Source organism: Haliaeetus leucocephalus, unplaced genomic scaffold (genome assembly GCF_000737465.1).
Source record: "Haliaeetus leucocephalus isolate CR32 unplaced genomic scaffold, Haliaeetus_leucocephalus-4.0 Scaffold175, whole genome shotgun sequence".
In the NCBI taxonomy this organism is placed as follows: Eukaryota; Metazoa; Chordata; class Aves; order Accipitriformes; family Accipitridae; genus Haliaeetus; species Haliaeetus leucocephalus.
Window position 1 is genome coordinate 347,432 of NW_010972611.1, and position 24,875 is coordinate 372,306.

General features: G+C 59.9%; 1 protein-coding gene across 1 annotated transcript in view; it reads left to right on the forward strand.

The window, feature by feature from the left end:
* KCNN3 (potassium intermediate/small conductance calcium-activated channel, subfamily N, member 3) overlaps positions 1-16,410 on the forward strand; it is a 16,538-nt gene extending 128 nt beyond the window's left edge. The window contains exons 2-9 of the mRNA XM_010564172.1: positions 22-607; positions 3,864-3,959; positions 7,476-7,894; positions 11,589-11,730; positions 13,737-13,847; positions 15,226-15,353; positions 15,540-15,609; positions 16,114-16,410. Of these exons, the coding sequence (XP_010562474.1) occupies positions 22-607; positions 3,864-3,959; positions 7,476-7,894; positions 11,589-11,730; positions 13,737-13,847; positions 15,226-15,353; positions 15,540-15,609; positions 16,114-16,410 (1,849 nt within the window). The remainder of the gene's footprint in view (positions 1-21; positions 608-3,863; positions 3,960-7,475; positions 7,895-11,588; positions 11,731-13,736; positions 13,848-15,225; positions 15,354-15,539; positions 15,610-16,113) is intronic.
* The last annotated feature ends 8,465 nt before the right edge of the window (positions 16,411-24,875 follow it).

A 24,875-nucleotide genomic window follows, 5' to 3' on the forward strand; every position in this document is an offset into this window, starting at 1 on the left:
GCTGCCGCCGCTCCAGCACAGCCTGTTGCACTCCTCGCCCGGGTCGTTACGGGCCCCTCCTCCTCCTCCCGCCGCCCCCGCCGCCCTCCACCCTTCCTCCCGCCACGGCAGCCAGCTCAACCTCGGCGACCACCCGGCGGGCTCCGGACCTGGTAGCGGTAAACACCGGCAGCCCAGCCCGTTGGTCCACCGGCGGGACAGCAACCCCTTCACTGAGATCGCCATGAGCTCCTGCAAGTACAGCGGGGGGGTGATGAAGCCCCTCAGCCGGCTCAGCGCATCCCGCAGGAACCTCATCGAGGCCGAACCGGAGGCGCAACCTTTGCAGCTCTTCGGGGCTGGCGGACCCCCCGAGATCGTCGTCTCGCGCGAAGACAACCACGCGCCTGCCGCCTGCCGCCCCGACCGCCCGACCGCCCGACCGGCCCCCGCCGCCTTCGCCAAGGGGCCCAAGCGCAAGGCGCAGAACATCGGCTACCGGCTGGGGCATCGCCGGGCGCTCTTCGAGAAGCGGAAGCGCCTCAGCGACTACGCGCTCATCTTCGGCATGTTCGGCATCGTCGTCATGGTCATCGAGACTGAGCTCTCCTGGGGGCTCTACTCCAAGGTACCGATGGGTCCAGGGGGATGGGTGCAGGGCCCTCGGCGCTGGACGGTGGCCGGTGACATGAGCGCGGAGCCCTTTGCCCCATACGGTGTCCTGTGGGATAAACATGGAGCCCTCTGGCCCATCTGGTGTGGGCCGGGGCCATACGGGCTGGCTGGGGACCAGCGGGGTGGCCCCGGGGCCTTACGGGGACACTGTGGCCACAGGTGTTGGACAGGGCGAGCGCCGGGCTGGGGGCCACCAGGGCCGCGTGCCGGCCGGCATGTGTCGGGGCGGGCGCTACGCCGGGTCCTGGCGGAGCCACCCCATGTGCCAGCGGCATGGGGGACTGACCCACTGGGGTCTGTGGTGCCCATCGCCAGCCCAGCGGGGCGCTCCTCGAGGCGCTGTGCCCTCGGTGGTGCGGCGCAGCCCCCTCCCCCCCTCCTCCCCACCCCTTTCTTCCATTTTTTTTTCTTTTTTTTTGCAGGACAGTGTCTTTTATTTATAATTCTCCCCCCCACGCCCCTTCCAGCTCCTGCTCCCTGGCTGCGCTGGTTGGCAGCGATATGAATAACTCTTTGTATAGACATCTGTCATGTTATTTATACCTATCCAGAGAGGGGAAGGCATCGGCACCCGCGCCGGCAGGGCATGCGTGGCACCCATGGGCGTCAGCAGGACGGCATTGCTGAGGGGGCTGGGGGGCGGCCAGTGGGGGTCCCCGTGCCGTGGTGCTGCCGGCAGAGGGGAAGGAGCAGGTTGAGAAGGGGCTGCTCGACGCTTCCTGCCATTATCCGGCGCGGGCGGTAGGGAGGGTGGTGTGGGCAGAGGAGGCGATGGAGCTGGAGCAGGTGGAGGCAGGGAGGGAGGGAGGGACGCGGCTGGGGTCCCGTGGGCGTGGGGGACCCCGCTGCCTCCCCACGGAGGTGCCAGGCCAGCACCGGGGAGCTCCTGAGCCCTGGCTGCCCGCAGCTGCCGGCATCGGTGGGAGCGTGGGGGCTGCGGGCAGCGGTTCCCTCTGCTCCGGCCGAGGCAGAGGGATGCCTCCGTGCCGAGCTCGCATCCCTGGCTCCCCCACCAAGGCAGAAGGATGCTTTGCTTCGCTTCACTGCCAGAGCCTCTTCCCGGCAGTTCTCACTCCCCTTTGGTAGGAGCAAGGCCGAACTGCCATCCCCCACCTGCGCCCGCTACCTGTTGAGCCACAGCTGCCCTCGCCAGACTCCCTGGGCCCGCATGCCTGGCACCGGTGTGGACCGACAGCCCTTGCTGGGCTGCCGGCAGCGCTGCTGCCACACTTGCTGGCCCCGGCACGCCAAGCTGCTGTGTCAGCCGGGGAAGACCCTGTGAGTCAGCGCTGCTGCCATGCAGCCGCCCGCTGCCCCGACCCCTGCCCCGGCGCCTGCCGCTCATTGCCATGCTCCTGCCGACAGCCACAGGGTGCGGGGGGGGGGTCCCTGGCTCCTGGCCGCCCCAGGGACTTGGCCGGAGCCACAGCAGTGGGCGACAGTTTATAAATCCCCCCTGGCAGCCCCCGGTGGGAAACCGGAGCTTGCCGGCAAGGACGTGGCCGTGACTGAAGGAGCGTCTGGGGCCGGGGCCGGCAGCTGTCGTGAGGATGGGGATGTCGGTGCTGCCGGCCCTGGCCCGGCTCCAGCTCTGCCCCATGGCTGGCAGCCGTGCCGCCGCGTGCTCCCCAGGCCGGAGAGTGCCGGGGCTGAGCCGGAAAGCGAGGATGCAGTGGCTGGGTTTTCCCTGCTCTCTGCCTGTCCCTTGAGTGTGGGCAGGATGGGGCCTCTCCTGCCTCCAGGGTGGCACCGCTGCTTCCCAGAGCCATGAGCAGCCTGTGCGGCACCACCGGGGTGAAGCATCCTGCCACCTGCATGGTGCAGGGAGGATGCATGCCGGGGGTGCTGAGGCATTGCCACAGTTTGGCCAAGCCCCCCCCCCCGTTGTTCGTTGTGAGTGTGGGATCCAGCAGCGGCTCTTCCTGCTGGGTCCCTCCAGACCCAGTGCTGGCAGGAGGCATTGGTAAACGCGGTGGGTGTGCAGCAGCCTTTGCCAATAACGCTTGCTGGGAGGGCCAGTGGGTCCCCAGGAGGTGCAGAGGCAGGTTGTGGCGGCTGGGCTTCCTGGGGACCCACCAGGCCCATGGGGTCCCCGTGCGTTGGGCAGGCAGGATTAGTGCCCCCAGGAAGGGTCTGGCCAGAGCAGCCTTGGCACGAGCCCTGCCCCGGAGTTTGCCTATTAATAGCCGTTGTTTGGTCCCTGGCACTTCTCTCAGCACCAGCCATTATATCCACACAATTGTATGGCCGGAGCCAAGTTGTTAACAATGCACCACTGCCTCCATGGCAAATAGTCCCTTCTCTGTGTTTAAATACCCTGTGGGGATGGAGAACATGGGGAGAGGGACAGGAGTGAGGCCGAAGGCAGCCCGGCACGCTAGGGAGCAAAGGATGGGTGCGGTGTGCCATAAGCATGCCAAGTACCAGCATGCAATGAGCATGCTGGGTCTCAGCACGCCATGAGTGTGCTGGGACTCAGTGTGCCACAAGCGTGCCAGGTCTCAGTGTGTCATGAGCATGCCAGGTCTCAGAGTGCCTTGAGTGTGCCAGGTCTCGGCATGCTGGGGATGGATGGGGTGGAGGTGCGGGACGGGTGCGGTGGCAGAGCAGGTTGGTTTGGAGATAACACCTTGGTGAGGGGCTGCCAGTGGTTGGCGGATGCCTCGCCACCAGTGGGGCCAGATCGTGTCTGGCAGCAGCATGAGCTTGTTGGTGACTGAAATGGGGTCCAGAGGGCAGCCCGTGGGAGGGGACAGTGAATCCTGCTCTTCTTGGTGGGGTCCTGGGGAGCAGCCGCTTCAGCCACCAGTGAATCAGGGGCTGGTTTAATTTACATAGAGCTAATTAGCAGGAGGATCTAATTAGACCATCCATTAGGGTACCATAATACTGGGCTCATGCTGGATGCGGCCAGGGCACTGGTGTCACATGTGCCAGCGAGGGGAGACTGGTAATTACACTTGGCAGAATCGGATTAAAAAAGCCATTTTGGAGAAAGGGCTGCTCTTGCCTGTGGTGCCGGTGGTGCTGGCGGTGCTGGTGGTGCCCTTGCTACCGTGCCGAGCCATGTGGGGTGGGAGCTGGGGCAGCTGAAGTGCTGGGGGGGGGGAAGCATCTCCCTGGGGGTGTGGAGCCCAGCGTGGCGGCCAGCGCCAGCAGGGTCCCATGGCTGTGTCCCCGCTAATGCCCGCCCTGTTCTCGCCTTGCAGGACTCCATGTTCTCCCTGGCCCTGAAATGCCTTATCAGCCTCTCCACAGTCATCCTGCTGGGTCTCATCATTGCCTACCACACGCGGGAGGTGCAGGTAGGTCCTGGTGTCACTGGCGCCAAGCAATGGGCTGCCAGGGTGGGTGGCCAGGGCGGGCTGCGGGATTTGCCACCCAACCCAGTGGGATGCAGTACCTGAGCTCACAGCCTGCATGGAGCCTCCTCCCTCCTTGCTGGGGTCTCAGGGGGCAGTGAGGCTGGGCACTGAGGGGTCTGCCCGAGCGCAGCGTGCCTGGCAGAGCTGCCGGCGGCTGGGGGAGGCTGCAGCCAGGAAGGGCTCGGACCAGCTGAGATGCCAAGGAAAGCTGTGAAATCCTTTCCTAATCAGGGCTGCCCACTCTCTTCCTCCCAGCCCTCCCTGGCTTTGCTGGGAAATGACAGGGCTCCCAGTTTGCTCCAGGAAGGCTGCGCTTCCCCATGGGTTCTGGCTTCGGCACGATGCCAGCGTATTTTGGGGACAGGAGGAATGAATCGCCGGGCAGGAGAAGGAGCATCCTGGGAAGGGATGCTGAAGTTCCCTGACCCTGAGTTTCTGGTGTTTTTGTGCATGAAAGATCCCACCTCGTCCGGCTCAAGGCTGGGGGCTGGGGCAGTTTTGCTGGCCAGGGGGCTGGAGGCAGGCGCCCCGCTCCCTGCCTGCCTCCTGCCTGCAAGGGACCTTCCTGGGAGCCCCCCTCTCTGGCTCAGCCTGCCGGCACGGGAACCAAGCCCAACGGTGGGGTTGCTCAAAGCAAATATTTGAGAGTTCTGTTTTTTGCTAGAATAATATTTACCCCGGGGTGGTGGCAGCTGGGGTCAGCCAGGCGGGCCATGCCCCGACGCTCACCGGCTTCCTCCACTTGTTGTTCTTGGGAGCAGGTTGTGCAAACACAGTGTCCACCCGAGCAGCGTGGGGCTTCCCGCCTCTCCAGAGCCAAAGTCCCTGCTGCTGTCCCCCCCCCGCGGGGTCCTGGTCCCCGAGCACGCGTGTCGTGCCACTGCGGGTGCCAAACCTTGCCATGGTCCAGCTGTGTGGCTCCAGCTGCTCTGCTGGGCCGGTTACACTGGCAAGGAAGGGAATGAGATCGGTTTGACTTGATTTGCTCCAGACAAAGCTGTGCTGGCTGCTGATCGCCCTATTATCTCTTAGGTGCTTATAAAGGGATTGCTGATAATCCGGCCGGGGTTGGAAGTGGGGCTGACAGAACTGTAAATCCTCAGCTTCTTGTCCCTTTTGCCTAAGGGAGCGCTGCACTTACCCCCTGCGGCACTGCCAGACCTCCCTGGCCTTCAGGAAAGACTTGACAGTGGCTTCAGCCTCTTCCCTCAGTCTTAATTGCATTAATTGCTGAGTCCTTCTGGACATCTGCCGCTCTCCCTGTGCCTCACTTTCTCCAGGGCTGGGGTATCGCTGTGCCTGGAGTCCTGGGTCCAGCTCCTGGGGTCCTGCCTGTCCTCTCCCTGGCTGCCTACACCCACTGTCACCCAATGGGCTGGGATGGCATGGGTCCCCGGGGTGTCCCTGTGCCCATCGCCTGCCAGCCAGGGCTGCAGGTGAACAAGATCCTCCAGCTGCGCCCCCCACCCCGGCTTCCCGGCTCTGCTTTCTGCTGCAAGGCCACGAGCTGCTGCTTATTGCGTGCGTCACTTGCTCTTCATTAGGCTGAGCGTGTGCAGAGAGGTGCCAGCAGTGCCGCCAGGTCCTCGCCTTCCCTGCACCCATGGGCAGAGGTTGACCCGCTCCTGGTGGCACTGGGCTTGGCACCCTGGAGATGACTCTGGTCTGCACCCTGGAGCAGGGTCTGGTGCCCCGGCGTCATACAAAGCGTGCTGTCCCCTGCCAGCGCCATGTTTATCGCCACGGCGCATGATGGACTGCGGTGCTGGTGAGGCTGCTGGCTCCAGCTGGGAGGTTTTGTGGGGGCACAGCCCCCCTCATCCCTGCCCTCGGCATGCTCAGGGCTCTTCGTGCATTTAGTTTGGTGAAGCTTTTTTACCTGCGTGGCTTCTCGGCAGCTTTCCTCGTGCTTCGCTTGTCTGGAGCTGTGATGGCCAACATTCTTGCTCCTTCCCCTGCTGGAGCCAGTGCTGGGGGTGCCCCGTCAGGTACCGCTGGACCGCGCCAGGGTTTCCATGGAAACCTGCAGCGATGCACCGCAGGTGCAGGGCTGAATGGGGCTGGTGCAGGGGGAACCTGCCCAAATCCCCCTTGCTCCTTCCCTTCCCTGACCTGGCCCATTGAAAACCCCCCACACGCAGTCAAAAGGCTCCCTGCCTTTTTCCTCTTGCTAATTTGTTTATTTTTAACACCCTTTTCCAGGAAGGAATGGGCTGTCAGCTTGCTAAATGCCTGAGGATCTCCCTTGACAGCTTGGAGCATTTTTATAAACAATTTCTCAAACAAAGCAGCTAAAAGGAGCAGAGCTTTCCAAACAGAAAGGGAGGTGGCCGGGGACGGCCGCTCCGTGAGTCAGTCCCGGCGGCTTTTGTCGTCCCCGGGGAGAGCCCTGCGTGCTGTGTCGTGCCAGCAAGGCGGCTGGCGCAGGTGCACTGGGGCCTCCGGCAGGGTGGGAGGGTTGTTCCCAGGCGAAGAGCCAGCCAGAGCTGTGCTCCCACCCACCGCCCAGGCTGGAGCGGCCACAAGAGTTCCTGACCCCCCCGGGACGAGCCAGTGTCATTCTGTGCTTTGGAGGGTCGAGGACACGCTGGTGACGGTAGCGCTGCCTGTCACATCCCCCTTGGATCCCTTCCTAGCGGCGTCTTTGCCAAGCATTGCTTGCAGAGAGGCCCCGAGCGTGTCCCCGCTGCTGTAGGTGACACCAGTGTCCCCGTTGCACCAGGGACAAGCTGATGGCAGCCTCGGGACAGACCTGCCAAGGCAGGATGGGGTGGGTGACCCCCAGGGGTCTGGCGGTGTCCCAAAGGGGCCAGCCCAAGCTGCTATCCCCCCCCAGCTCCTGCAGAGACCCCCAATCCATCGCTGGCAGTGGGAGAGGAGCTGGTACCCAGGATGAACTGGTGGTTGCCATGACAACCGTATCCCATCACTGCCAGTGGCCGGGTCTGCTGGCTGTGGTGTTCCCTCCCCAAAAGTTGCTCTGGCACCTGGGGCGTGGTGGCTGTCATTGACACTGGTGCAGTGCTGGCAGGAGCAAAGAGGCTGGGGTGGCTTGTGCTGGTGCTCTGTGGCATGATGGCTCACTCGACTCTGTGCCCTAGGAGAGGAGGCTGTGCTGGGAGGTGGGCTTCTGCCAGCTGGTGTGCGGGAGTGGGTCAGAGGGAGCTGTCTCCTTGACGGGCCTGGGCGTGTGCTTGAGGCTGGGCAAATGAAAGCTTTCTGGGGTGTCCCCAGTGCCGTAAGCATCCTCTGAACAAGCAGGCAGAGCAGCGGAGTGGATGGCAAAGGCTCATTCCCACCTTTTCCTTCCTCTGCCCTCCCCAGCCCTCCTGGCTGAAGGCATCCCCAGCTCCACGGGGCTCTGGTGTCCATGCCCCGCCACTGCACATGGTGGGATGCTGGTGGGGCAGGGTTGGCTAGGGCCACTGGTAACTCTGTGGTTTTGTGTCCCGGTAGCTCTTTGTGATCGACAATGGAGCTGACGACTGGCGGATAGCAATGACGTACGAGCGCATCCTCTACATCAGCCTGGAGATGCTGGTTTGTGCCATACACCCCATCCCCGGGGAGTACAAATTTTTCTGGACAGCCCGCCTGGCTTTCTCCTACACACCTTCTCGGGCAGAGGCAGATGTGGACATCATCCTGTCCATCCCCATGTTCCTGCGCCTCTACCTGATTGCTCGGGTGATGCTGCTGCACAGCAAGCTCTTCACTGATGCCTCCTCGCGCAGCATCGGGGCACTCAACAAGATCAACTTCAACACCCGCTTTGTCATGAAGACTCTCATGACCATCTGCCCCGGGACAGTGCTGCTGGTCTTCAGCATTTCCCTCTGGATCATTGCTGCATGGACGGTCCGGGTGTGTGAGAGGTGAGAGGGGTTGGGGCTGCGGGGATGGGGAGGTTCGGGATGCATGGCGGTTCAGGATGCTCAGTGGAGCTGCGATGTCCCAGCACTCTGTGGGAGGGATGCAGAGATCCGGGGGCTCAGCAGCTGCGGGTTCCCACCAACGAGCCCCCATCCCGGGCAGGAGGCAGAGGCAGGGACAGCCCTGTCCTCGCAGCACAATTCCTGGGGACAGGCAGGATCCCTGCGCGAGGGAATGGTGTGCAGTGCCAGCTAGCACGGGAGCCCCAGGAGGGCAGGTGGGGGACGCGGGGAGCGGTGGGAGCTGGCGGGGGCTGTGCACAGGGAGAGGCCAGAGGTGCTGCAAGGCTGGCTAGTGGCAGTGCCTGGCTCGGGCTCTGGCGTCGCTGCGAGCGACTGCCATGACAACACCACAGTGACAAACCCACTGCCGGATGGCATCACGCTGGCATCGGCATGCTCGGCACGCGGGGGTTGCTGTGGCGACTGGCTCCGGTGGGTACTGTTGTGCTTCCATCTCTCGAGGATGTGCCAGCACCCTTTTGTCCCCTGAGAGGAACCAGGGGGCTGTGGTGGAGGACCCCCAACCCACTCCAGCACTGTACCAGAGGGGTTTCTCCCTGGCCACGGTGCAAAGTGCCGGTGGCACCCGTCCATCCCGGGGCAGGGAGGGCAGGTGCCCTGCAGGGTGTCCTGTGTCCTGTCCCAGCACAGGGCCATCCCTGTCCCGAAGAGGCTGAGCTCAATGCCGTACTGCCATCAAAGCATGGCTAATTGCCCCGGAGGCCTCTTGGAGCCCGGGGTTGGTCTGCAGGAAAGTACCCAAAACAACGCACGCATTACGACTTGGTGTCTGAGGATTAGCAAAGTGAAATCCCTTTAAGTTGTTGCAGCAGCTTTGTGCCTTCCTTGGAACTGAGTTGCGAGGGATCATACCAGCCAGCACCTCTGGGTCCCCTGGGACACCCAAGCTTGCTTCTGGGTGCTTGCAAGGCGGGAGGAAGGCCACCCCTCCTCTTCCCCTGGGTGGGAACCATCGTGCTGGTCACCCCGTGAAGAGGCATTAGAGCAGCTTTAAGTACCGTGGCAGCGGAGCAGAGTGGCATGCTGAGATTTTACAAGCTTTTACAGGCTGTATTTGCCTTCCTGCCTCCCTTAATGATGCTCTCAGGATGTGCTGGATAGTTGTGTGCTGCTTAATTGTGTTTGGGAGATTTTTATTTCTGCCTCCTAAACAGGGAGCAGGCAGACAGGCTCCCAGGGGACGTGCAGGGGGTTGATTCTGCACCTGGGGGGCTTAGGCTGGAAAATGCAATGTAAATAAAGAACCATTAGTGACAAAAAAAAGATAGAAATGACGCAGACGAGGCGCTGCAGATCACCAGCACCACAGCTGCCATGAGCTGCCGCCACCTCCGTCTGTCTACAGAGTGGCAGACACAAACCCAGGCAGGCACCCGGCCGGGCTGGGGATGCACTGACCCGGGGGGTTGCAGGACCTGGGGGGTTGCAGGACCCGGGGGAATGCAGGACCTGGGGGGATGCACAACCCCTGGGACATGCTCTGTCCCCGAGGGATGCACCGGCCCTGGGGCATGCACTGGCCCTGGGTGCCACATAGCTCCTGCAAGGGCCACCCAAGCCATGTCCCCGTGTCCCCAGTGATGGCAGGTTGCCGCACCGGCACTGGAAACCAGTTTGCTGTGGCTTGCAGGACCATCCCAACCAGCACCCGCTGGGGCTGCACAGCTCAGAAATGGCCGTGCCGCTCCAAGACACAGTCCCCGGCCTGGGGTGGCATGGTCATGGCACGTCCCTTCAGCACTGTGGGCTGCTCCAGTGCCCGCGGGCTCAGCATCGCTGCTGGGCATCCTCCCGTGCATGCCGGGGGGGCCGCAGCTCTCCAAAGGCAGCAAGTTGCTTAGCAACCTCGCCCGCTCGCCCGGCCGCTGCGCAGAGCTGCCTGCGGTGCCGGCAGTGCTGCCGGCCTTGCCCGCCGACGGCATGCACGTGTGCTTACACGTGTGCATGCACGTGCAGCCAGTCCTGCTCCCCAGGGTGAGGGTGCAGCCAGCCCGGAGCTCCCTGGCAGTGCTGCCCAAACCGATGGGGTCGGGTCAACTGAGCCAGCGGTGCCACAGAATCCTGGCGTGGCGATGCTCCGCTCGGTGGTGGCGCGACGCAGAACCAGGGTGATGCTCGTGGCAGCCCCGCCGGTGCGGACTGGCTGTGCCCTTAGTGGGGGGCAGGCGGACGAGGGGGCGATGGAAACCGGCGCTGGGGTCTAACAGATTGTGGCAGCCTTTGGTGTGACCGGGTGGCCCCTCTTCCTGCCCGCACTGGCTGTGGCATGTGCCGGCTCCTCCTGTTTATCAGCTCCTTCTGCTCAAAGTGCTTCTTGGCAGAGAAAAACATCTGTCTATCTGTCTGTCTGTCTGTGCCATAACCCCCTTGCCCAGCATGATGCTCCCGGGGTCATCCCCGTGGCTTGAGAGCTCACATCCTGCGGGCTGGGCTGGGCTGCGCCTTTCCCAGGGGAACACGCTGGCTGGGATGGAGGGTGCGTGCCCCTGCTGGTGCTGGATTTTGGGGAGCCCTTGCTGTAGCTGTGGTGGTAGGCTCTGGCTCCCCTGGCCAGCCCTGCCCAGAGTGCGGCAGTGGCCCTTGCCATGGCTGAGGGCACTTTCTCGTGCACCAGCATCTTTCGAGTCTCCAGTTGCTCGGGGGGAAAAACATTTCGGAAGAGGAGAAAACCCAACTGCTCCAGGAGCGAGGAGCCGGGATGAACCAGGGGGCATTGCCAAAAGCTCCATCTGGTTTCCCTCTAATGATTTCATGAGGAGGCAGGGAGAAGCCTGCCGGGGAGAGGGATGCATGCAGGCAGGAGGGTGACCATCCTGCCCGTGGTGGGGCAAAGGTGCTGCCTGCTCCTGCCCACCCTGGGGCTTGGGGCTGAGTCCCACTGTGGGCTGGGCCAGCCCCTGCATCCCCCAGGAAGCATCCCCACGCTGCTCAGCTGGGCTCGTGCTGGCCCTGGGGAGCCGGAGGCAGCCGAGGCCCCTGGTTGCATGTTTGCTGGAAGAGCCGCAGCCGGATGCTGGGCTGGCCAGGGCGGTCACTGACCGCTCAGCAGGGACATGGCCATGGAAAGTCTGCAGTATCCCCAAAGCTGTGGCTGCTCCATGTGTACTTTGTCTCGAGCATGTGAGCCATTCCCCTTGCGCTGTCCGAGAGCCAAGTGCATGCCGGAGGCTTGGCAGGATCCATCCCCAGTGGTTCTGCTGGGGCTGCTGACAGCACTGTCCACCGAGGCAACACAGGGGGAATGGGCTCAGCCCAAGCTGCAGCAGCAAGGGGATGCGGAGGACGCTGGCGGCGAGCTAGCGTGGTCGGGAGCTTTGCAGAGCTGCAGCTGTTTCTCCCATCAGCCAGCTCTTACCACCACGTGGCACCGGGGCCACAGGCGGCAGGACCGGGATGTGGTGACAGGTCTGACCGAAAGCAGAAGCCCTTTCCGTTGAGTTTTTGCTTTGATTTTGTCCATGTGGGTTTTCTGGTGGCAGAAATTGTGCAACCACTGCTGCTATTGGGCAGCCTGCCACGTTATTAATCCCTATTAATCCCCAGGTGCCCCTGTTGCTGCCTGCAGCTGTCCCCATCCCCTGTCATGACACTGATGCCCATGTGTCCTTGGCAGGTACCACGACCAGCAGGATGTAACCAGCAACTTCCTGGGTGCCATGTGGCTCATCTCCATCACCTTCCTTTCCATCGGCTATGGTGACATGGTCCCGCACACCTACTGTGGGAAGGGTGTCTGCCTGCTCACTGGCATCATGGTAAGGGCCGTGGTGAGCTGGTCACCTGTCCCTCAGGCTCTGCCTGTCCCTGTCACGGCTGCAGGGCCACCAGATTTTATGGGGACCTTCTTCCCAGCTGGCTTGTCCATGCATGAGGCATAACGGCTTCAGCTCCAAGGTCTTGCAGCCTGGATGCTGATAGAGCTGTAATTGCAATTACTGTAAGCACAGTAATTAGCAGGACATGGCAGTTTGGTTAAGGAGGTGAGGGTGCAGGCTGGCTGTGTGCCTGGTGGGTGCTGCAGTCCTGCGGGGCGCAGTGTGGGAAGCCAGCCAGTACCCTGCCCTGCGGTCCCCACTGGTGAATTCGGGGTGGATTTGGACACACTGCAGTGGGGTCGGGGATGTCCCCAGGGAGCAGAGGGGCCCCTGAGCATCCCTTGGATGTCCCCATTCACGCCACCTGGCTTCCATTGCCCGGAGCGATCCCGGATGCTGCTGGCTCCTGTTGAAAGCCGGGACCAGCTGGGAGCCCTCCACTCCCCCGCACTCCCGCCAGCATCACCGCTCTGCCGTGGCTTTGTTTCCTTATGGTTAAAAGGTCACCATCCTCTGGCATACTGCTCCAAGGCGCCCATGAGATGTCCCGGCTTCCAGGGCTTTCCAGCCGGGGCAGCCAAAGGAGCGTCCGGGGGCCCTGCGGTCACAGCTCCTCTGTGGATCTGCCCCAGCACCCAGCACCTCAGCTCTTTGGCTCCAGGCCCTGGGAGTGGAGCTGTTCCCCTCCTTTCCCACCTGGGGCAGCCCATGCTGGTGCCCAGCACCGGCTGGGCTCGGCTCTGCCACTCTGTGCCCCGCAAGAGCTGTTGGCTGAGCTGGCTTTGCCGGCGGGTATTAATTTTATATTAACTGCAAGTCTTTGACCTGTCTCGTATGAGGTTGGGCATCAGTGAGGATGCTGCTGCTGATAGGAGCCAAGCAAGGGAGAAAATCCCTACTGGGGGGGGGAAGCGGCGTTTCCCAGCAGCATAGCGCAGGAGAGTGGCCAATGGCTTGGTCAAGGGGGTCCCGGTGCCATGGGCTCCCAGAGCTCTCCCCCAGCCAGTGCTAACTTTGAACTGAGACACCATCCAGCAAAGCATGCCCCTCTCCCGGCGCCCATCTGGCAGCACAGCTCCCACCCTGCCGGGGCTGGGGACCCCCATTACCGCTGGGGCTGGGGGCTCCCCTGGGCTGCTGGAGCCACGGGACTGGGGTGAGCCGCCCCACAGGGAAGAGAGAAGTGGTGGGAGCCGAGGGCACACAGCAGGACCTTCGGGGATGCTAAAGGATTCAGCTCAGAGCATGATGTTAATTAATGACTCTTTAATAAATTAACGATCATTTGCCAGGATCATGGGCCTCTGCCAGAGTGCTGGGAGGGGGGAAGTGGCTCATCTGGTATGGGCAGCGGCAGGCAGAGTGCAGGAGCACCACAGGGAGCAGAGTCTTGGCACCTTTGCTTTCTGAAGACAAATACGTGCCAGAGATGATGGCTATGGCATGGATCTGGCCCTAATCGCTGGGATAAACGACCTTCTAGCTGTCACTGTTGGGAGATGTGGACATTCGGGGGGCCCCTTCCCCAGTCTCCCCCAGGTTGCCTGGTGCTTCCCCACTGCTCTCCCATCCTGGACCCCTCTTGAGAGCAGAGGGGGTCCCCATCCCACAGGGCACCAGCACAGGGCAGGTCCCTGGCCTGCAGTGGCACTGGTAAGCAGACTTAGCCTGGCCATTTCTAACAGGCACCAGGGAGGCGAGAGCTCACTGCTGATCACCACTGACCTCATAAATCACCCCCGGCCTCTTCTGTTAATTACCTGGCACATTGTCAACTGCTCAAGGACACCCAGGCTCTGTGATGTCTCCTTGTTAGGGTAATGTGGGTGGGAGGCCATGGAGCTTTACTTAATTAGGGGTTTGCAATGGTGAGGGTGGGAGTGCTGCTGTTGCATGAGGGTGCTAGAGGGTGATAAACCATTTCTGTGACTTATGTCCCTGCACAGGGTGCTGGCTGCACGGCACTGGTGGTGGCTGTGGTGGCCAGGAAGCTGGAGCTTACCAAAGCTGAGAAGCATGTCCACAACTTCATGATGGACACACAGCTGACAAAGCGGGTAAGGTGCTGCAGGGGGAGCAGCAGGACTGGGGGGCCGTGCCGTGTGGAGGGACCTGTGGATGGGTATGATGGTGGGAGGAAGGTGTCAGCACCTCTGGGTGCGGGTCTCACAGGTACCGTGGTGGAGGAAGGTGTCTGACTGCCTCAGATGCAGCACAGGCACAAGGGTTACAGTGAAAGCAAATAGCACCAGCTCTGTATGGGGGATTTAGGTGATATAGGATGCTTGGCTGCACACCTGAGATGAAAAGCCTGGGGTTTTTTTTTTCCCCTGGGAGGATACAGACTCCCTCCTCTTGCGGAGCATGATCTTACTTAGCTCGGTGTCAGGAAGACAACCGTATTTTGGAGATTCAGTGCCTCGCCTGCCACATAGGAGAGCCATGCCGTGAGGCTCCTGTGGTTTCCATTCCCGAGGAGGGATCTGGAGGCTGTGGCCATGGCTGGGGGTCCATGGGGTTGCTGGTTGTGCCAGGGTCCGGCATCACATCTCTGGCAGCCTGTGGGGGCTGCAGGAGGTCTCTGGTCTCAGCAGCCTCGTCACAGCAAAGCGTCGGCAACCTGACAGCGCCGCGTGATGTAATGGGCTCTGCTTGCCTGTGGCAGGAGTGATATTTTATATAGGGGATGGTGTCAAAGCAAGCGTCGTTGCAGCCCTTGGAAGGGTGACCTCCCAGTGCTGGGACGTGGCCAGGGCACCCCACTTCGCCCCAGAGAGCAGAGCCCCAGGCAAAGCCACACGCCGGCAGGAGCCCTGATGCTCTGGGGATAGTCAAAGGCCTTGGCATGGCTGGGCCAGGAAAGCAAACAGCCGGTTGGCCCTGCTCCCCCAGCCATGGATATGGATCTGTGGGCTCTGTGCCAGGCAGACGGCGGCCAATTCATCTTGGAGTGAGCAGCAGAGCTGCAGTTTAGCCGGGGAAGCCTGCAGAAGCTGTGTCCTCGTGCTGGCAGCATAGCTGGGACCTGCCAAGAGCAGCAGATGCATGCAGGAATCAAGAAAAACTTTGGGATTTTTTTCTTTTTCTCAAGGCTTAGGGTACAGCTTCATGCACGGGCAAGGAGCCCGGTGGCGGAGCATTGGTGTAGGGTAGGATGGGGATGTAGGTGCACCGGGGGCCAAGATCCCCTGCTTGGTGCGGGCAGCTCTGCCTGCCCTTGCTCCTGTTCGAGCTGCCCGTGATCCCTTGCAAAGGTGCAGGAGACTATGTGGGAACAGAGCTGAGCGCCTCGCTGCAGCTGGGGTGAGTCAAGGGCTCTTGCAGCACTGGCTCACGAACCAGCGGCTCACAGCAGAGCCAGACTGGTGTCTCCATGAAATCCCATATGCCAGTGCAGCCAGGGCCAGTGACCTGCAGCCAATTCTCCTCTTGCAGATTAAGAACGCGGCAGCCAATGTCCTGCGGGAAACGTGGCTCATTTATAAGCACACCAAGCTGCTGAAGAAGATCGACCATGCTAAAGTCAGGAAGCATCAGAGGAAGTTCCTACAAGCCATTCACCAGTAAGGGGCTGTGTGCTGGGCAGGGGGGCTGGGGGGATGCTGAGCCCCAGCCCCAGGGGAATTGTGGTCCAGCTGCTGGCAGGGGTGTGGGGACAATTTCCCATTGCCTGGGATGCAGGCAGGTCTCCAGCTGCAGTTTGCACTTGAGAAGGGGATGTAGTCGCGTTGCTCTTTCCTTCTCCCCAGGTTGCGGAGCGTGAAGATGGAGCAGAGGAAGCTGAGCGACCAAGCCAACACCCTTGTCGACCTCTCAAAGGCAAGTTCCTGCAGCAACCTCTTGGCTCAGCCAGGCTGCCTGAGTGTTTCTTTTCACTTGGAAAAACTAAAGCGGACCTGGCTGTTCGCAAAATACTCCGGCTTGGTAAATGTCAGCTGGGAATAGCTGCTGTGGGATGGCTGCCCGTGCAAGGCAGGAGGGGAAACACAGATACAAGCCAGGGTCTGGGGGTGGGGGGTCACCCTGCTTCCAGGAAAGGTCTTTGCTCCCTGCACCCCCTTTTTGCAGCCCCAGCTGGGGGTACCCTTGCTTGGCAGCACAGGGCTGGCTGCCCCTTTCCCCTCTGCCTGCACAGAGGCTGGGTTTCCTCATTTTAATGTCCCAGGTCGAGCCAAGCTGTGGTCACAGTGCCCTGTGAGCTCCTAGAGTGGACTGAGATGCGGCGGTTCTCAGGGCTTTGCTTGCAGAAAGAGGTTATAGGGCTCGACCCTATCAGTGGCAGTGGCACTAACACCTCCACTGTCCCCTCTGTCCCCTCCCCAGATGCAGAATGTGATGTATGACCTCATCACTGAGCTCAACGACCGCAGCGAGGACCTGGAGAAGCAGATCAGCAGCCTGGAGTCCAAGCTGGAGCAACTCAGTGCCAGCTTCAACTCCCTGCCCCTGCTGATGGCTGACATGCTGCGCCAGCAGCAGCAGCGCCTGCTCGCTGCCGTCCTGGAGGCGCGGGGGGTTGGTGTGCCGGTGGGCCCCCCCCAAACTCCTCTCTCTGAGAGCCCCATCGGGGTCAGCTCCACCTCCTTCCCCACCCCTTACACAAGCTCAAGCAGCTGCTAAAATGCAGCCCCTCAGCCCCCCCACGGACAGGGGAAGCATTTCCACGCAGGTCCCGAAGTCTCCATGGACTTTCTTCTGGTCCGCAAACTGCCGCAGGACCCTTCGGCCGGAGCTGGAGGGACCAGCAGTGCCGAGCGATGCTCGGAGCTTTGCCAACACTTTGGTATCGGGAATCGCATCCCCGTTCAGGTGCCTCTACACGTGGTGAAGGAAGGGGACGGGAGACAACGCCTTGGGCAAGCCCGCACCGCCGCGTCCGGTGGCAGACGGAAAACCCACGCTCAATCTCAGGTCTTCATATTTGAAAACAAAACAACAAGTCAGAAGCACTGAAGCAACGGAGACACCAGAGGGAGAGTTTTCCTCCCCTGTGTGGACCCCGCCGGGGGCCAGGGCACTCCCCTCGCCCCCTGCCCCTCTCACCATCACAAAGCCCTGCCGGGCAGATGCCAACGTGGTGGTTTCTTGCACAGGCTCTGACCTACGCTGCCCACGCTCCATCCCATCTCCTTACCAGGACCCACATGAACCCCCTGCAATGTTGCTGGGCGGGTGACAGTGTCTGGCCGTAACCTGCCCGGGGGGTTCTCCAGTGCTGTGAGTGTTTTCTGCCTGGGCAGAACAAGGGACGCTTCTTCTTGCTGGTCCTCGGTGTCACATTCTGCCTGGAGACATGTGCCAGAGCTGGGAAAGCAGTGCCTAAAGCATGTGGGGATGCGGGGCTGGGCAGGGCTGCCCCCAGCCGATGTGGTGATGGCCAATGACAGGGCTGGCTGGCCAGCCTGGACGCTGGGGGGGGGTCTCCAGGTGCTCACATCACCACCCACCCAGGAGCCCCCCCAGCATTTTGGGAAGTCAGCGGGCTCTTTGCAGTGGCCTCAGAACTGCTGGATGAAAAAACCTCATCAGCTACAACCACCTCTGCTTGCACCAGGAATGTCCGTGCTCAAGCCCAGCCGGCAGTGCCAAATCCACCAGGGTCGAGTGGGGGCTTGCTGGCAAGTGATGCAGTAGTGGGGGCAGGCACTTCATCTGTTTAAAACAAAGCCCATTGCCTTCGTGCTGCTTCTGCTGGGTTTGGTGGGGATCAGCGGCACCATCCGGTGCCCTCTCAGCAACAGCGCCCGTGCTCGGCATTAGCCGCTGCCTGTGCCTGCTGAAGCGCAGCCCATCATGCTTTACTTTTTTTTGCCGGCGGTCAGCTTCCTGAGGTACCCTTGGCATCACCTGGCTACTTCTGGAACCAGCCATTTTCTGTTCCGCTTTCACCATTTCCCCCTTTTTCCTCCCCAGTTCTGCCCTGGGGTTGTGTTTGGGTTCTGCCGGATCCTTGCACGGAGCCTTGCCTGCTGCTGCTGGGCTCCGGCTTTGGGGCTGGTGTTTGCTGCTTTCAATGAAAACTCAGCAGAGGCTATTTATATATTTTTAAACAGATGAAGTAACCATGTAATTACTCCATGATATTAATTACACCTCACCCAGCAGTGTCAGTAATTGTAATCAAAGTTACTGTGTTACTCCAGGTATACTCAGCCTGTAATCTTCTCCTTTGTAACTCTTTCCCTTCCATAAATAACGCTGGATTTTGTGCGTACATAGGCAGGGATGTATCAGCCCGATGCTGAGGAATTTCTGTGCAAATCTCCACTTGCTGCCAGTGGTAGGTGGCTTACTTTTTGTGCCCTACAATTAAAGTTACACAGAAAACAAGCAGTAGTTAGTGAGGAGCTCTCCCCCCTGCTGGCCCCAGACAGCGGCAGGAGGAGGAAGAGGAGGAGGAAGGCTGCAGGGCAACAGCAGGAGTACTGCAAAATGAGCTCCCGGAGCTGCAGAGGTGGTTGTATTGAGCCCATTGGTAGCAGGGTGGCAAGACATGGTCGTTTCCATCACATTCAAGGAGGAGAGGAGGCACACAGCGATTGCTGCCAGCCTTTTCTGATCCTCGGCCGGCAGGAGATACTCGGCTTCTGGGAATGAGCTGCTCTTCCCCTCTTCCAAGCTCTTGTCATTAGTATAATTGCAGGGTGGGCAGGATGGCTGGGAGAGCGTTGCTACCTTGGCAGTCCCCCCAAGGTCTATTCTTAGCCCTGCTGCTGCTCCCCGTGTGCCTACAGGTGACCCTCAGCCCTACCTCCCTGGCAGCAGAAGCTTCTGCCCACCTCTGTAAGGAGGTTTCCAGTGTGGCAATGGAGAAAAGGTTGCAAATTCTGAGAATGAGCCTGAAATGCAGCGTCTTCACTGGCCTGCAGGCAGCCAGCAGAGAAAAAGCTTCTGCACCTCTCCCAGGGTTCAGGCAGGAACAAACTGCTGCATGTAACGGGGCTGTGTATGGGGTGAGGTGCAAAGATGTATCCGAAGGTGTCAGAGAGCCAGAGGAAGTATTGCTGCTCAAGAATCTCTGTCACCAGTGGGAACCTCCTTACGGGCTAATGATCAAGTCTGGGAAATCAAACCAAGTCAGACAAGACTGGGTTGCTGTCAAGACCTGTCAGCTTTCTGGGACCGGAGGCACTGAAGGGGAGTAAAGAGCCAGTGGTGAGTGCTTCAGGATTGCAATGGGTGCAAGAGATCCTTGTCTTGGGGCAGACGCACTGCTTCAGCGGGATTTCACCAGGGCTGACAGGAGCTGGGCTGGGGTGGTATGATCTCTGCACCTCGCACCCCACACCCTGCATCCCCCAGCCTCACCCCTGCACCCCAGATGAGGCCTCTGCCTGAGACCTTGCAGCCCTGGGTCTGCACCTTGTACCCTGCATCCTGCACAGCCCTGTGCCCCCATCCCACACCCTGCAGCCCCCACCCTACACTCTGTACCCCACCCTGCTCCCTGCACCCCACCGCCTGTACCCCTGTATTGCACCCTCACCCCTGCCAGTGCTTCAACACTGGTGCCGGTAGCCCTGAGCACCGAGCTCACCAGACCTCACCGAGGCCAGCACCGAGACTAACCCCCTGCCCCAGCCCCGCTGCTGGGACCGGGGAGCTGCCCTGAGGCCATGGTGAGGGCAGGAATGGGGGGGAGCCCCCAGCACAGTCCAGCCCATGGCATCCCCCAGTGCTGGGGTTCTCTGGGACCAGGGTGCCCACCTGGAGCTGCTGCCCTGCTCCCTGCAAGTGGCTCTTGGTCACCAGCAGTTGAGCGGCCTCAGTGCAGGTGGCAGCCCCCCAGCTCACACCCAGTGGAGCGTGCGTGGTAGCTCAAGCTGGAGCTTCCCTTCCTGGCAGCGGCCGGCAGGTCTCCGTTACAGAGCTCTGGTAAATACTCCCCAGCCAGTGCTGTCTACACACCCTGAGAACGTCATTTTGGAGCCTGTGGCCCCAAAGGGCATGAGGACAAGCAGAGAGAAGAGCTGGGACCAGTGACCAAGGTGGAGGAAAAGCACAAGAACAAAACTGCGATGCAGAGTTATAATCCCAAAGAGATGCTGACCTTCTGCAGCTGGGAAGCATCCGACCCCATGCGCCAACAGGGCTGAACCCCGAAGCCCCTCCAGGACCCACCTAGCCACAGCCAGTCTCATTTTTGGCACAGCCTCGGGTTTTTTGCTCCACGAACCTCCTCCCTGCACTGCCTGCGAGGAAACGTCCTAGAAATGCCAGAAAAATACCACATCCTCTCTGCAAACTCACAGACGTTTCTGTCCAGACTTAAGGAGCTTCGACCTGGGTTTGCATCTTGCCTCTGTACTGCTCGCTTCTTTTTTAACAATAGGGGAAAGCATAATAGTTTATTTTAACTATGAAATATATTGCTATATTATAAAAGTTATTGTAACTTTCAATTATGGTTTTGTACCCAACCTGGTTGTCAGCAGGCAGCAACGCCAGCCTGCTGCCAAAAATGTCTGTTTCTGAGTACAGCCGCTGCTCCTGGTGAGGATGGAGGCCAGGGTGGCAGAGGAGGGGTGCAGGACCCCAGCCAGAAAGGCTCCCCACGCTCCTTATCCTCTACCCCCCAGGTATTTGTTCCCATTACCTGGAAGCTGGCCTTTAGCAGGTCCAGATCCACGTAGGCTGATGGCACCAGAGCTTTGCTTCTCCCTAGGGAAAGATCTGCCCCCCACTTTTCTCCTGGGGTCTCAGCAGTTTCTGGAAAGCCATTGCCCCTCCAGGTCATCTCCTCCAGCTGAAGGAGGGACTCAGCTCCCTAGGCATGAGCTGTGCAAGAGCCAAAATTCCCCCTTTCCCTCAGGATGCAGGCTCTTGTGGAAGAAGTAGTGTGGAGCATGATGCTCCCCTTCTCCAGCCAGACTTTCGGCATGTTTTGGCTCAGCACGGGCAGGATCCAGGGAGGCTTTGAACTAGGGAATGACTTGTGCCTAGGAAAGGGTGATGGTGCTGGTCTGCACTGTACTGGCTGCTGAAACATGCTGCTCTGCCTTTCGCCTGGTGACAGGCAGGCAGGCAGGCAGGACTGTTCCTGCCTGCTTTAGCACCCTAGACGTGGAGCTGGGCTGTGTGGCATTTGCTTAGAAGGAGACAGGCAGAAATAGCATGCTCACTTTTTCTTCTCAGGTCAACACCTAATTTCTGGGATGGGGGTAAGGGCAGCCCTTCCCCGGTGACCTGCACTGTTGCAGGCAAGGTCTGCACTCCCGGGAGCGATCCTGCTCTCCCGGGGTGAATTGCTCCAAGGGAATGCAGCCACTGTGCCTGGGAGGTGTCCGGTTTGGGCTTCGTGCCCTGCTCTGGGGAGCTGTAGCTTTTGCTCCCTCCAACCTGAGGCTGCAATGGTGTAGGAGGACAAAGTCCTGAGCATGAAAGAGAAACATGATGAGGTTGCAGGGACTGCTCCATCTCAGCCTTCCAGCTGATGTACTCCTCGAGCCTCAAAGAGCATTCTCTTCCTTACCTCCAGCTCCTGAGCTGCTAGACCTGATCCCCATTGGATCAAGATCTGTGGGCAAATAAGTCTTAAAATGTTCTTTTGCAGCCCTGATGCTCCTTCCTGGCCAGTCTTCCCACATGGAACGTGACCACGTCCAGGAACGAGCAGCGCCTATGGGACCAATTCTTGCTGCTTTTGCCCAGAGAAAGCCTAAAAGCCCCAATGCTGGCTCTTCCCCATCAGAGTCGCAGTCACTGCCGTGCCATCATTGGTATCACTGTTATTACTGTCACAGCTGTGCTGGCCTGACCCTCCCAGGCCAGTTAAATCCCAAAGGGTCAGAGCTGCCATGAGCTCCAGCGGCTCCTTGCTGGTCCTCTAGACCTGAAATCCCCCCTCAGAAACCAGCTGGCAGATGGTGGCTGCCTGGGATTGTCTGGTTGGGGCTGTTCCTGCCCTACACATTTGGCCCCACTTGTGGGGCAGTTGCTGGAGGCAGCTGCCCCTTGTTGGGACATGGCCGGGACCAGCTTGGGGGTTTATAGCTCTGCCAGAGGAGAGGGGCTGGTTCCCCCCGGGGAGGGCAGGGCTGAGCCTCCCCTGCTGCCAGCTGGGTCTGGGGGTGCCTGGGGATTTCTAGGGTGCTTTGGCCCTCTGCACCGCTCTCCCTCGGGCTTCTCCTGCCCAGCAGCTCCCAGCTGGCTCAGAGGCCCTGTGTAATGGCCACTGGGTAGGTTTGCTGGTGGGGAAGGTGATTCCTCAGCAGTTTGAGAAGGGGAAGATGCTGCTTCAAGGCTCTGCACTGGTCCCAGCTTCTCTTCCAGCTCTGAGCTCCCTCCTGAAAGGCACTGAGAGGGCTCAGGGCAGCAGAGAGGGGCTTTTGCAGGGGAGAGGAAAAGCTGCTCCGTGGGATTAATTATTTCCCTGTGGGATGAGCCGCCTCAGAGCCCCATGGGGCACTGGGCAGGGCTCTGGCACTGCTTGCCCGGTGGGTGCTCTTGGCCGGGACCTCCGGTGCTGTGGGTGCTGAAAGACATGCGCCCAGCTCTGCTCCTTCTTCTGCCCAAAGTGTTCTTCCTCCCGCTGAGGTCTCAGCACGCCCTGACCTGCCGATGCACTTCCCAGCAGGAGCTGCTTGCGTGTTTCTGTGGTCAGGATCTGGCCCTGGGCTTCCTCCTTCTGGTCCGATCTCTTGGCTGGAGGGAAGGGAGCGGGGACTGGCCCGTCTCCACAGCCTTGCCATAAACCCAAGCTGTACCCAGAAACAGGCATGTTTTAAACTATGGCTTTAACCTGTTCACTGTAAAAAGTGCCTTGGACTTTAATCTGAAGAGGTCAGTATCTATAAATATTTACCTGTGCGGGTGTGTAAGTATGCAGCTATCTATGTATAGTTACACACACAAATATATGATATATACGTACATCTATAAATGCTTCAGACCCATCTGTTTTGCTGGTCTTGGGAGCTCTCTTTTTGCCACTGGGGTCAGGGTCCAGCTGTGGAGCAATGTTGGAGGCGTTTCTGCTGCGGTTACACCTCGCCGTAGGAAAGCCTTGCACTGTGAGGATTGTGCTCAGTGTGGTTCTTCCACCAACGGTGCTGAGCAATCCCGTGCATCCTCGGGAAGCGTCTTGGGGTCTATCTGCATGCTTTGGGGAGACCCTGGCAAGGGGGAAGCATCCCCTTGTGCGGGGGGATGCTGAGGCTGGGGTAGCGTCTCCAGAGCTGGGAGCTCCTGGGTGCTTTGCAGAACCACATGCGCTAATTGCTGCCTCTCGAGAATCCCTGGCTCCCGCGCAGCTGCCTTGCTTTACATGAGCAGCGAGGTGTTTTCCAGCCACCTGCTCCCAAAAGGGCTTTTCTGAAGGGGGTTGGGGTTCCCGTGTGCTCGGGCTGTGGCTCAAGGAGAGAGCAGAGGAGCTCGAAGGCATGGTGGATGCGCTTTCCTCTGGCTCTGCACCAAGGCTCCCCAAGGATTTCCCTCCCGCTCACCCCGGCTCTGCCCAAACATCAGAGCTGGGCTGCTCCCTCCAGCTCTGCTAATGGCTTGGTTCATCCCTTACCTCTAAGGAAACAAAGGTAAAAGCTAGCTGGGGTGCAAAGGGCAAAAAAACAACTTTCACAGAGGGAACGCATTGGTAGAGAGAAGGGGAAGCTGGATCCTTTCCCACTGAGCGCTGCTAAATCCAGGCGACGAGTCAAAAGCCTTGCTCAGAGCCTGGCAACGCTGCACTGCAAGCTTTGGCTCGCTCCATCAGCGAGTGGGCGCTAAGACAGCAGCCTGAGGGACTGGCTGCCCCAAAATGCATCCCCATATGCAGGCCAGGAGGGTACCACCAGGCACGACCCCCCTGGCTAACCCAGCTATGGGTGTTGCAGGGCCAGCAGAGGAGGAGGGGGGTGATGTGCAGTAGTTGAATCGTGATGAATCGATAAATTAGGCTTTTCTTTTTTTTTTGAGCTAATACCTGTAAATCCTAAAAATACCTCTAACAGTCTGGGGGACTCTTTGATAGGTGATTAAAACCCTGGAGCTTCATTTCCTGTATTAGTGGCTTAGTGCAGCAGATCCCTAACGTATGAAGGCAGCTGTATTTCTGATACTGCCCACGGAGACAAGGCAAAATTCGTTTAATCTTTGCGTGCCGTATGAAATCTGGTTTTACTAATGGCTTGGGATTAAGGCTTCTCCCAGGAGAAAGAGAATCATGTCCATAAACGCGGATCTCCGCCTCCCTTCAGCCATTTGCCCTTTGCTTTCCCCGCCCAAGGAGGGAGGGAGGATGCTGCTGTCAGTGTGAGGGTCTGGGCATCTTCACCCATCCCAGTGCGATGTGCCCGCAGCATCACTGGTGTTTGCAGTGACAGGAGGGGAAGCGCACTTTGGAGGAAAAGAGGGGGAAAAATAAAAAGCTATTGTTTTGCTCAACAGTTCCTTACAGATAGAGCTTTTTATAAACAGTGGGGAACTGCAGGCCTTCCACAGGGGAGACAAAAACCACAAGCAAATGGCTCCACAAGACACGGGTTTGAATTGGCACCTGCCCGCTGGGAGTGAGCGAGATGTGGGAGGCAGCTCTCGGGGATGACGGAGGGCAGGCAAGGGACCAGGGTCTTCGGATCAGGCTCTGCGTTTGCACGCAGGCAGGAAAATGGCTCCAGTGCTGAGCTACGGCTTCTGCACACCAGCATTTTCCCAGCTCATTAGCAGTGAGCCTCTCTCCCTGTGGAGCAGCTTTTGCTCCTGAGGGGATGGGGTGGACGGTGAGCAAGGGGGAGCAGTGGCTTCCAGCTGGGTAATCCAGATCTGGTCCACAAGTCCCAAACCCAGGCAGAAAACCCTCCTGCAAACACCTTCCTGCACTTTCTGCAGAAATAAAATGAGCTGGGGGCCTGTCCTGCAGCTATTTCCATCTTGAATGGACTCCTTTTCCAATGTAAAATTGAGGCTGCTCAGCTGCTAATTCATCACCCCAGCCTCGGGATTCCAGGCACCGACGGGGTTGGGTCATTTGTTAGTGTTAATTATCTGCGCGGTGGTGTGAGGTCTGCAGGCCAGATCGCACCTTCAGAGAGGTCTGTACAACATCAGCCAAACAGCTCGGCACTGTGAAAACTGCTCCTGAGTCCTCA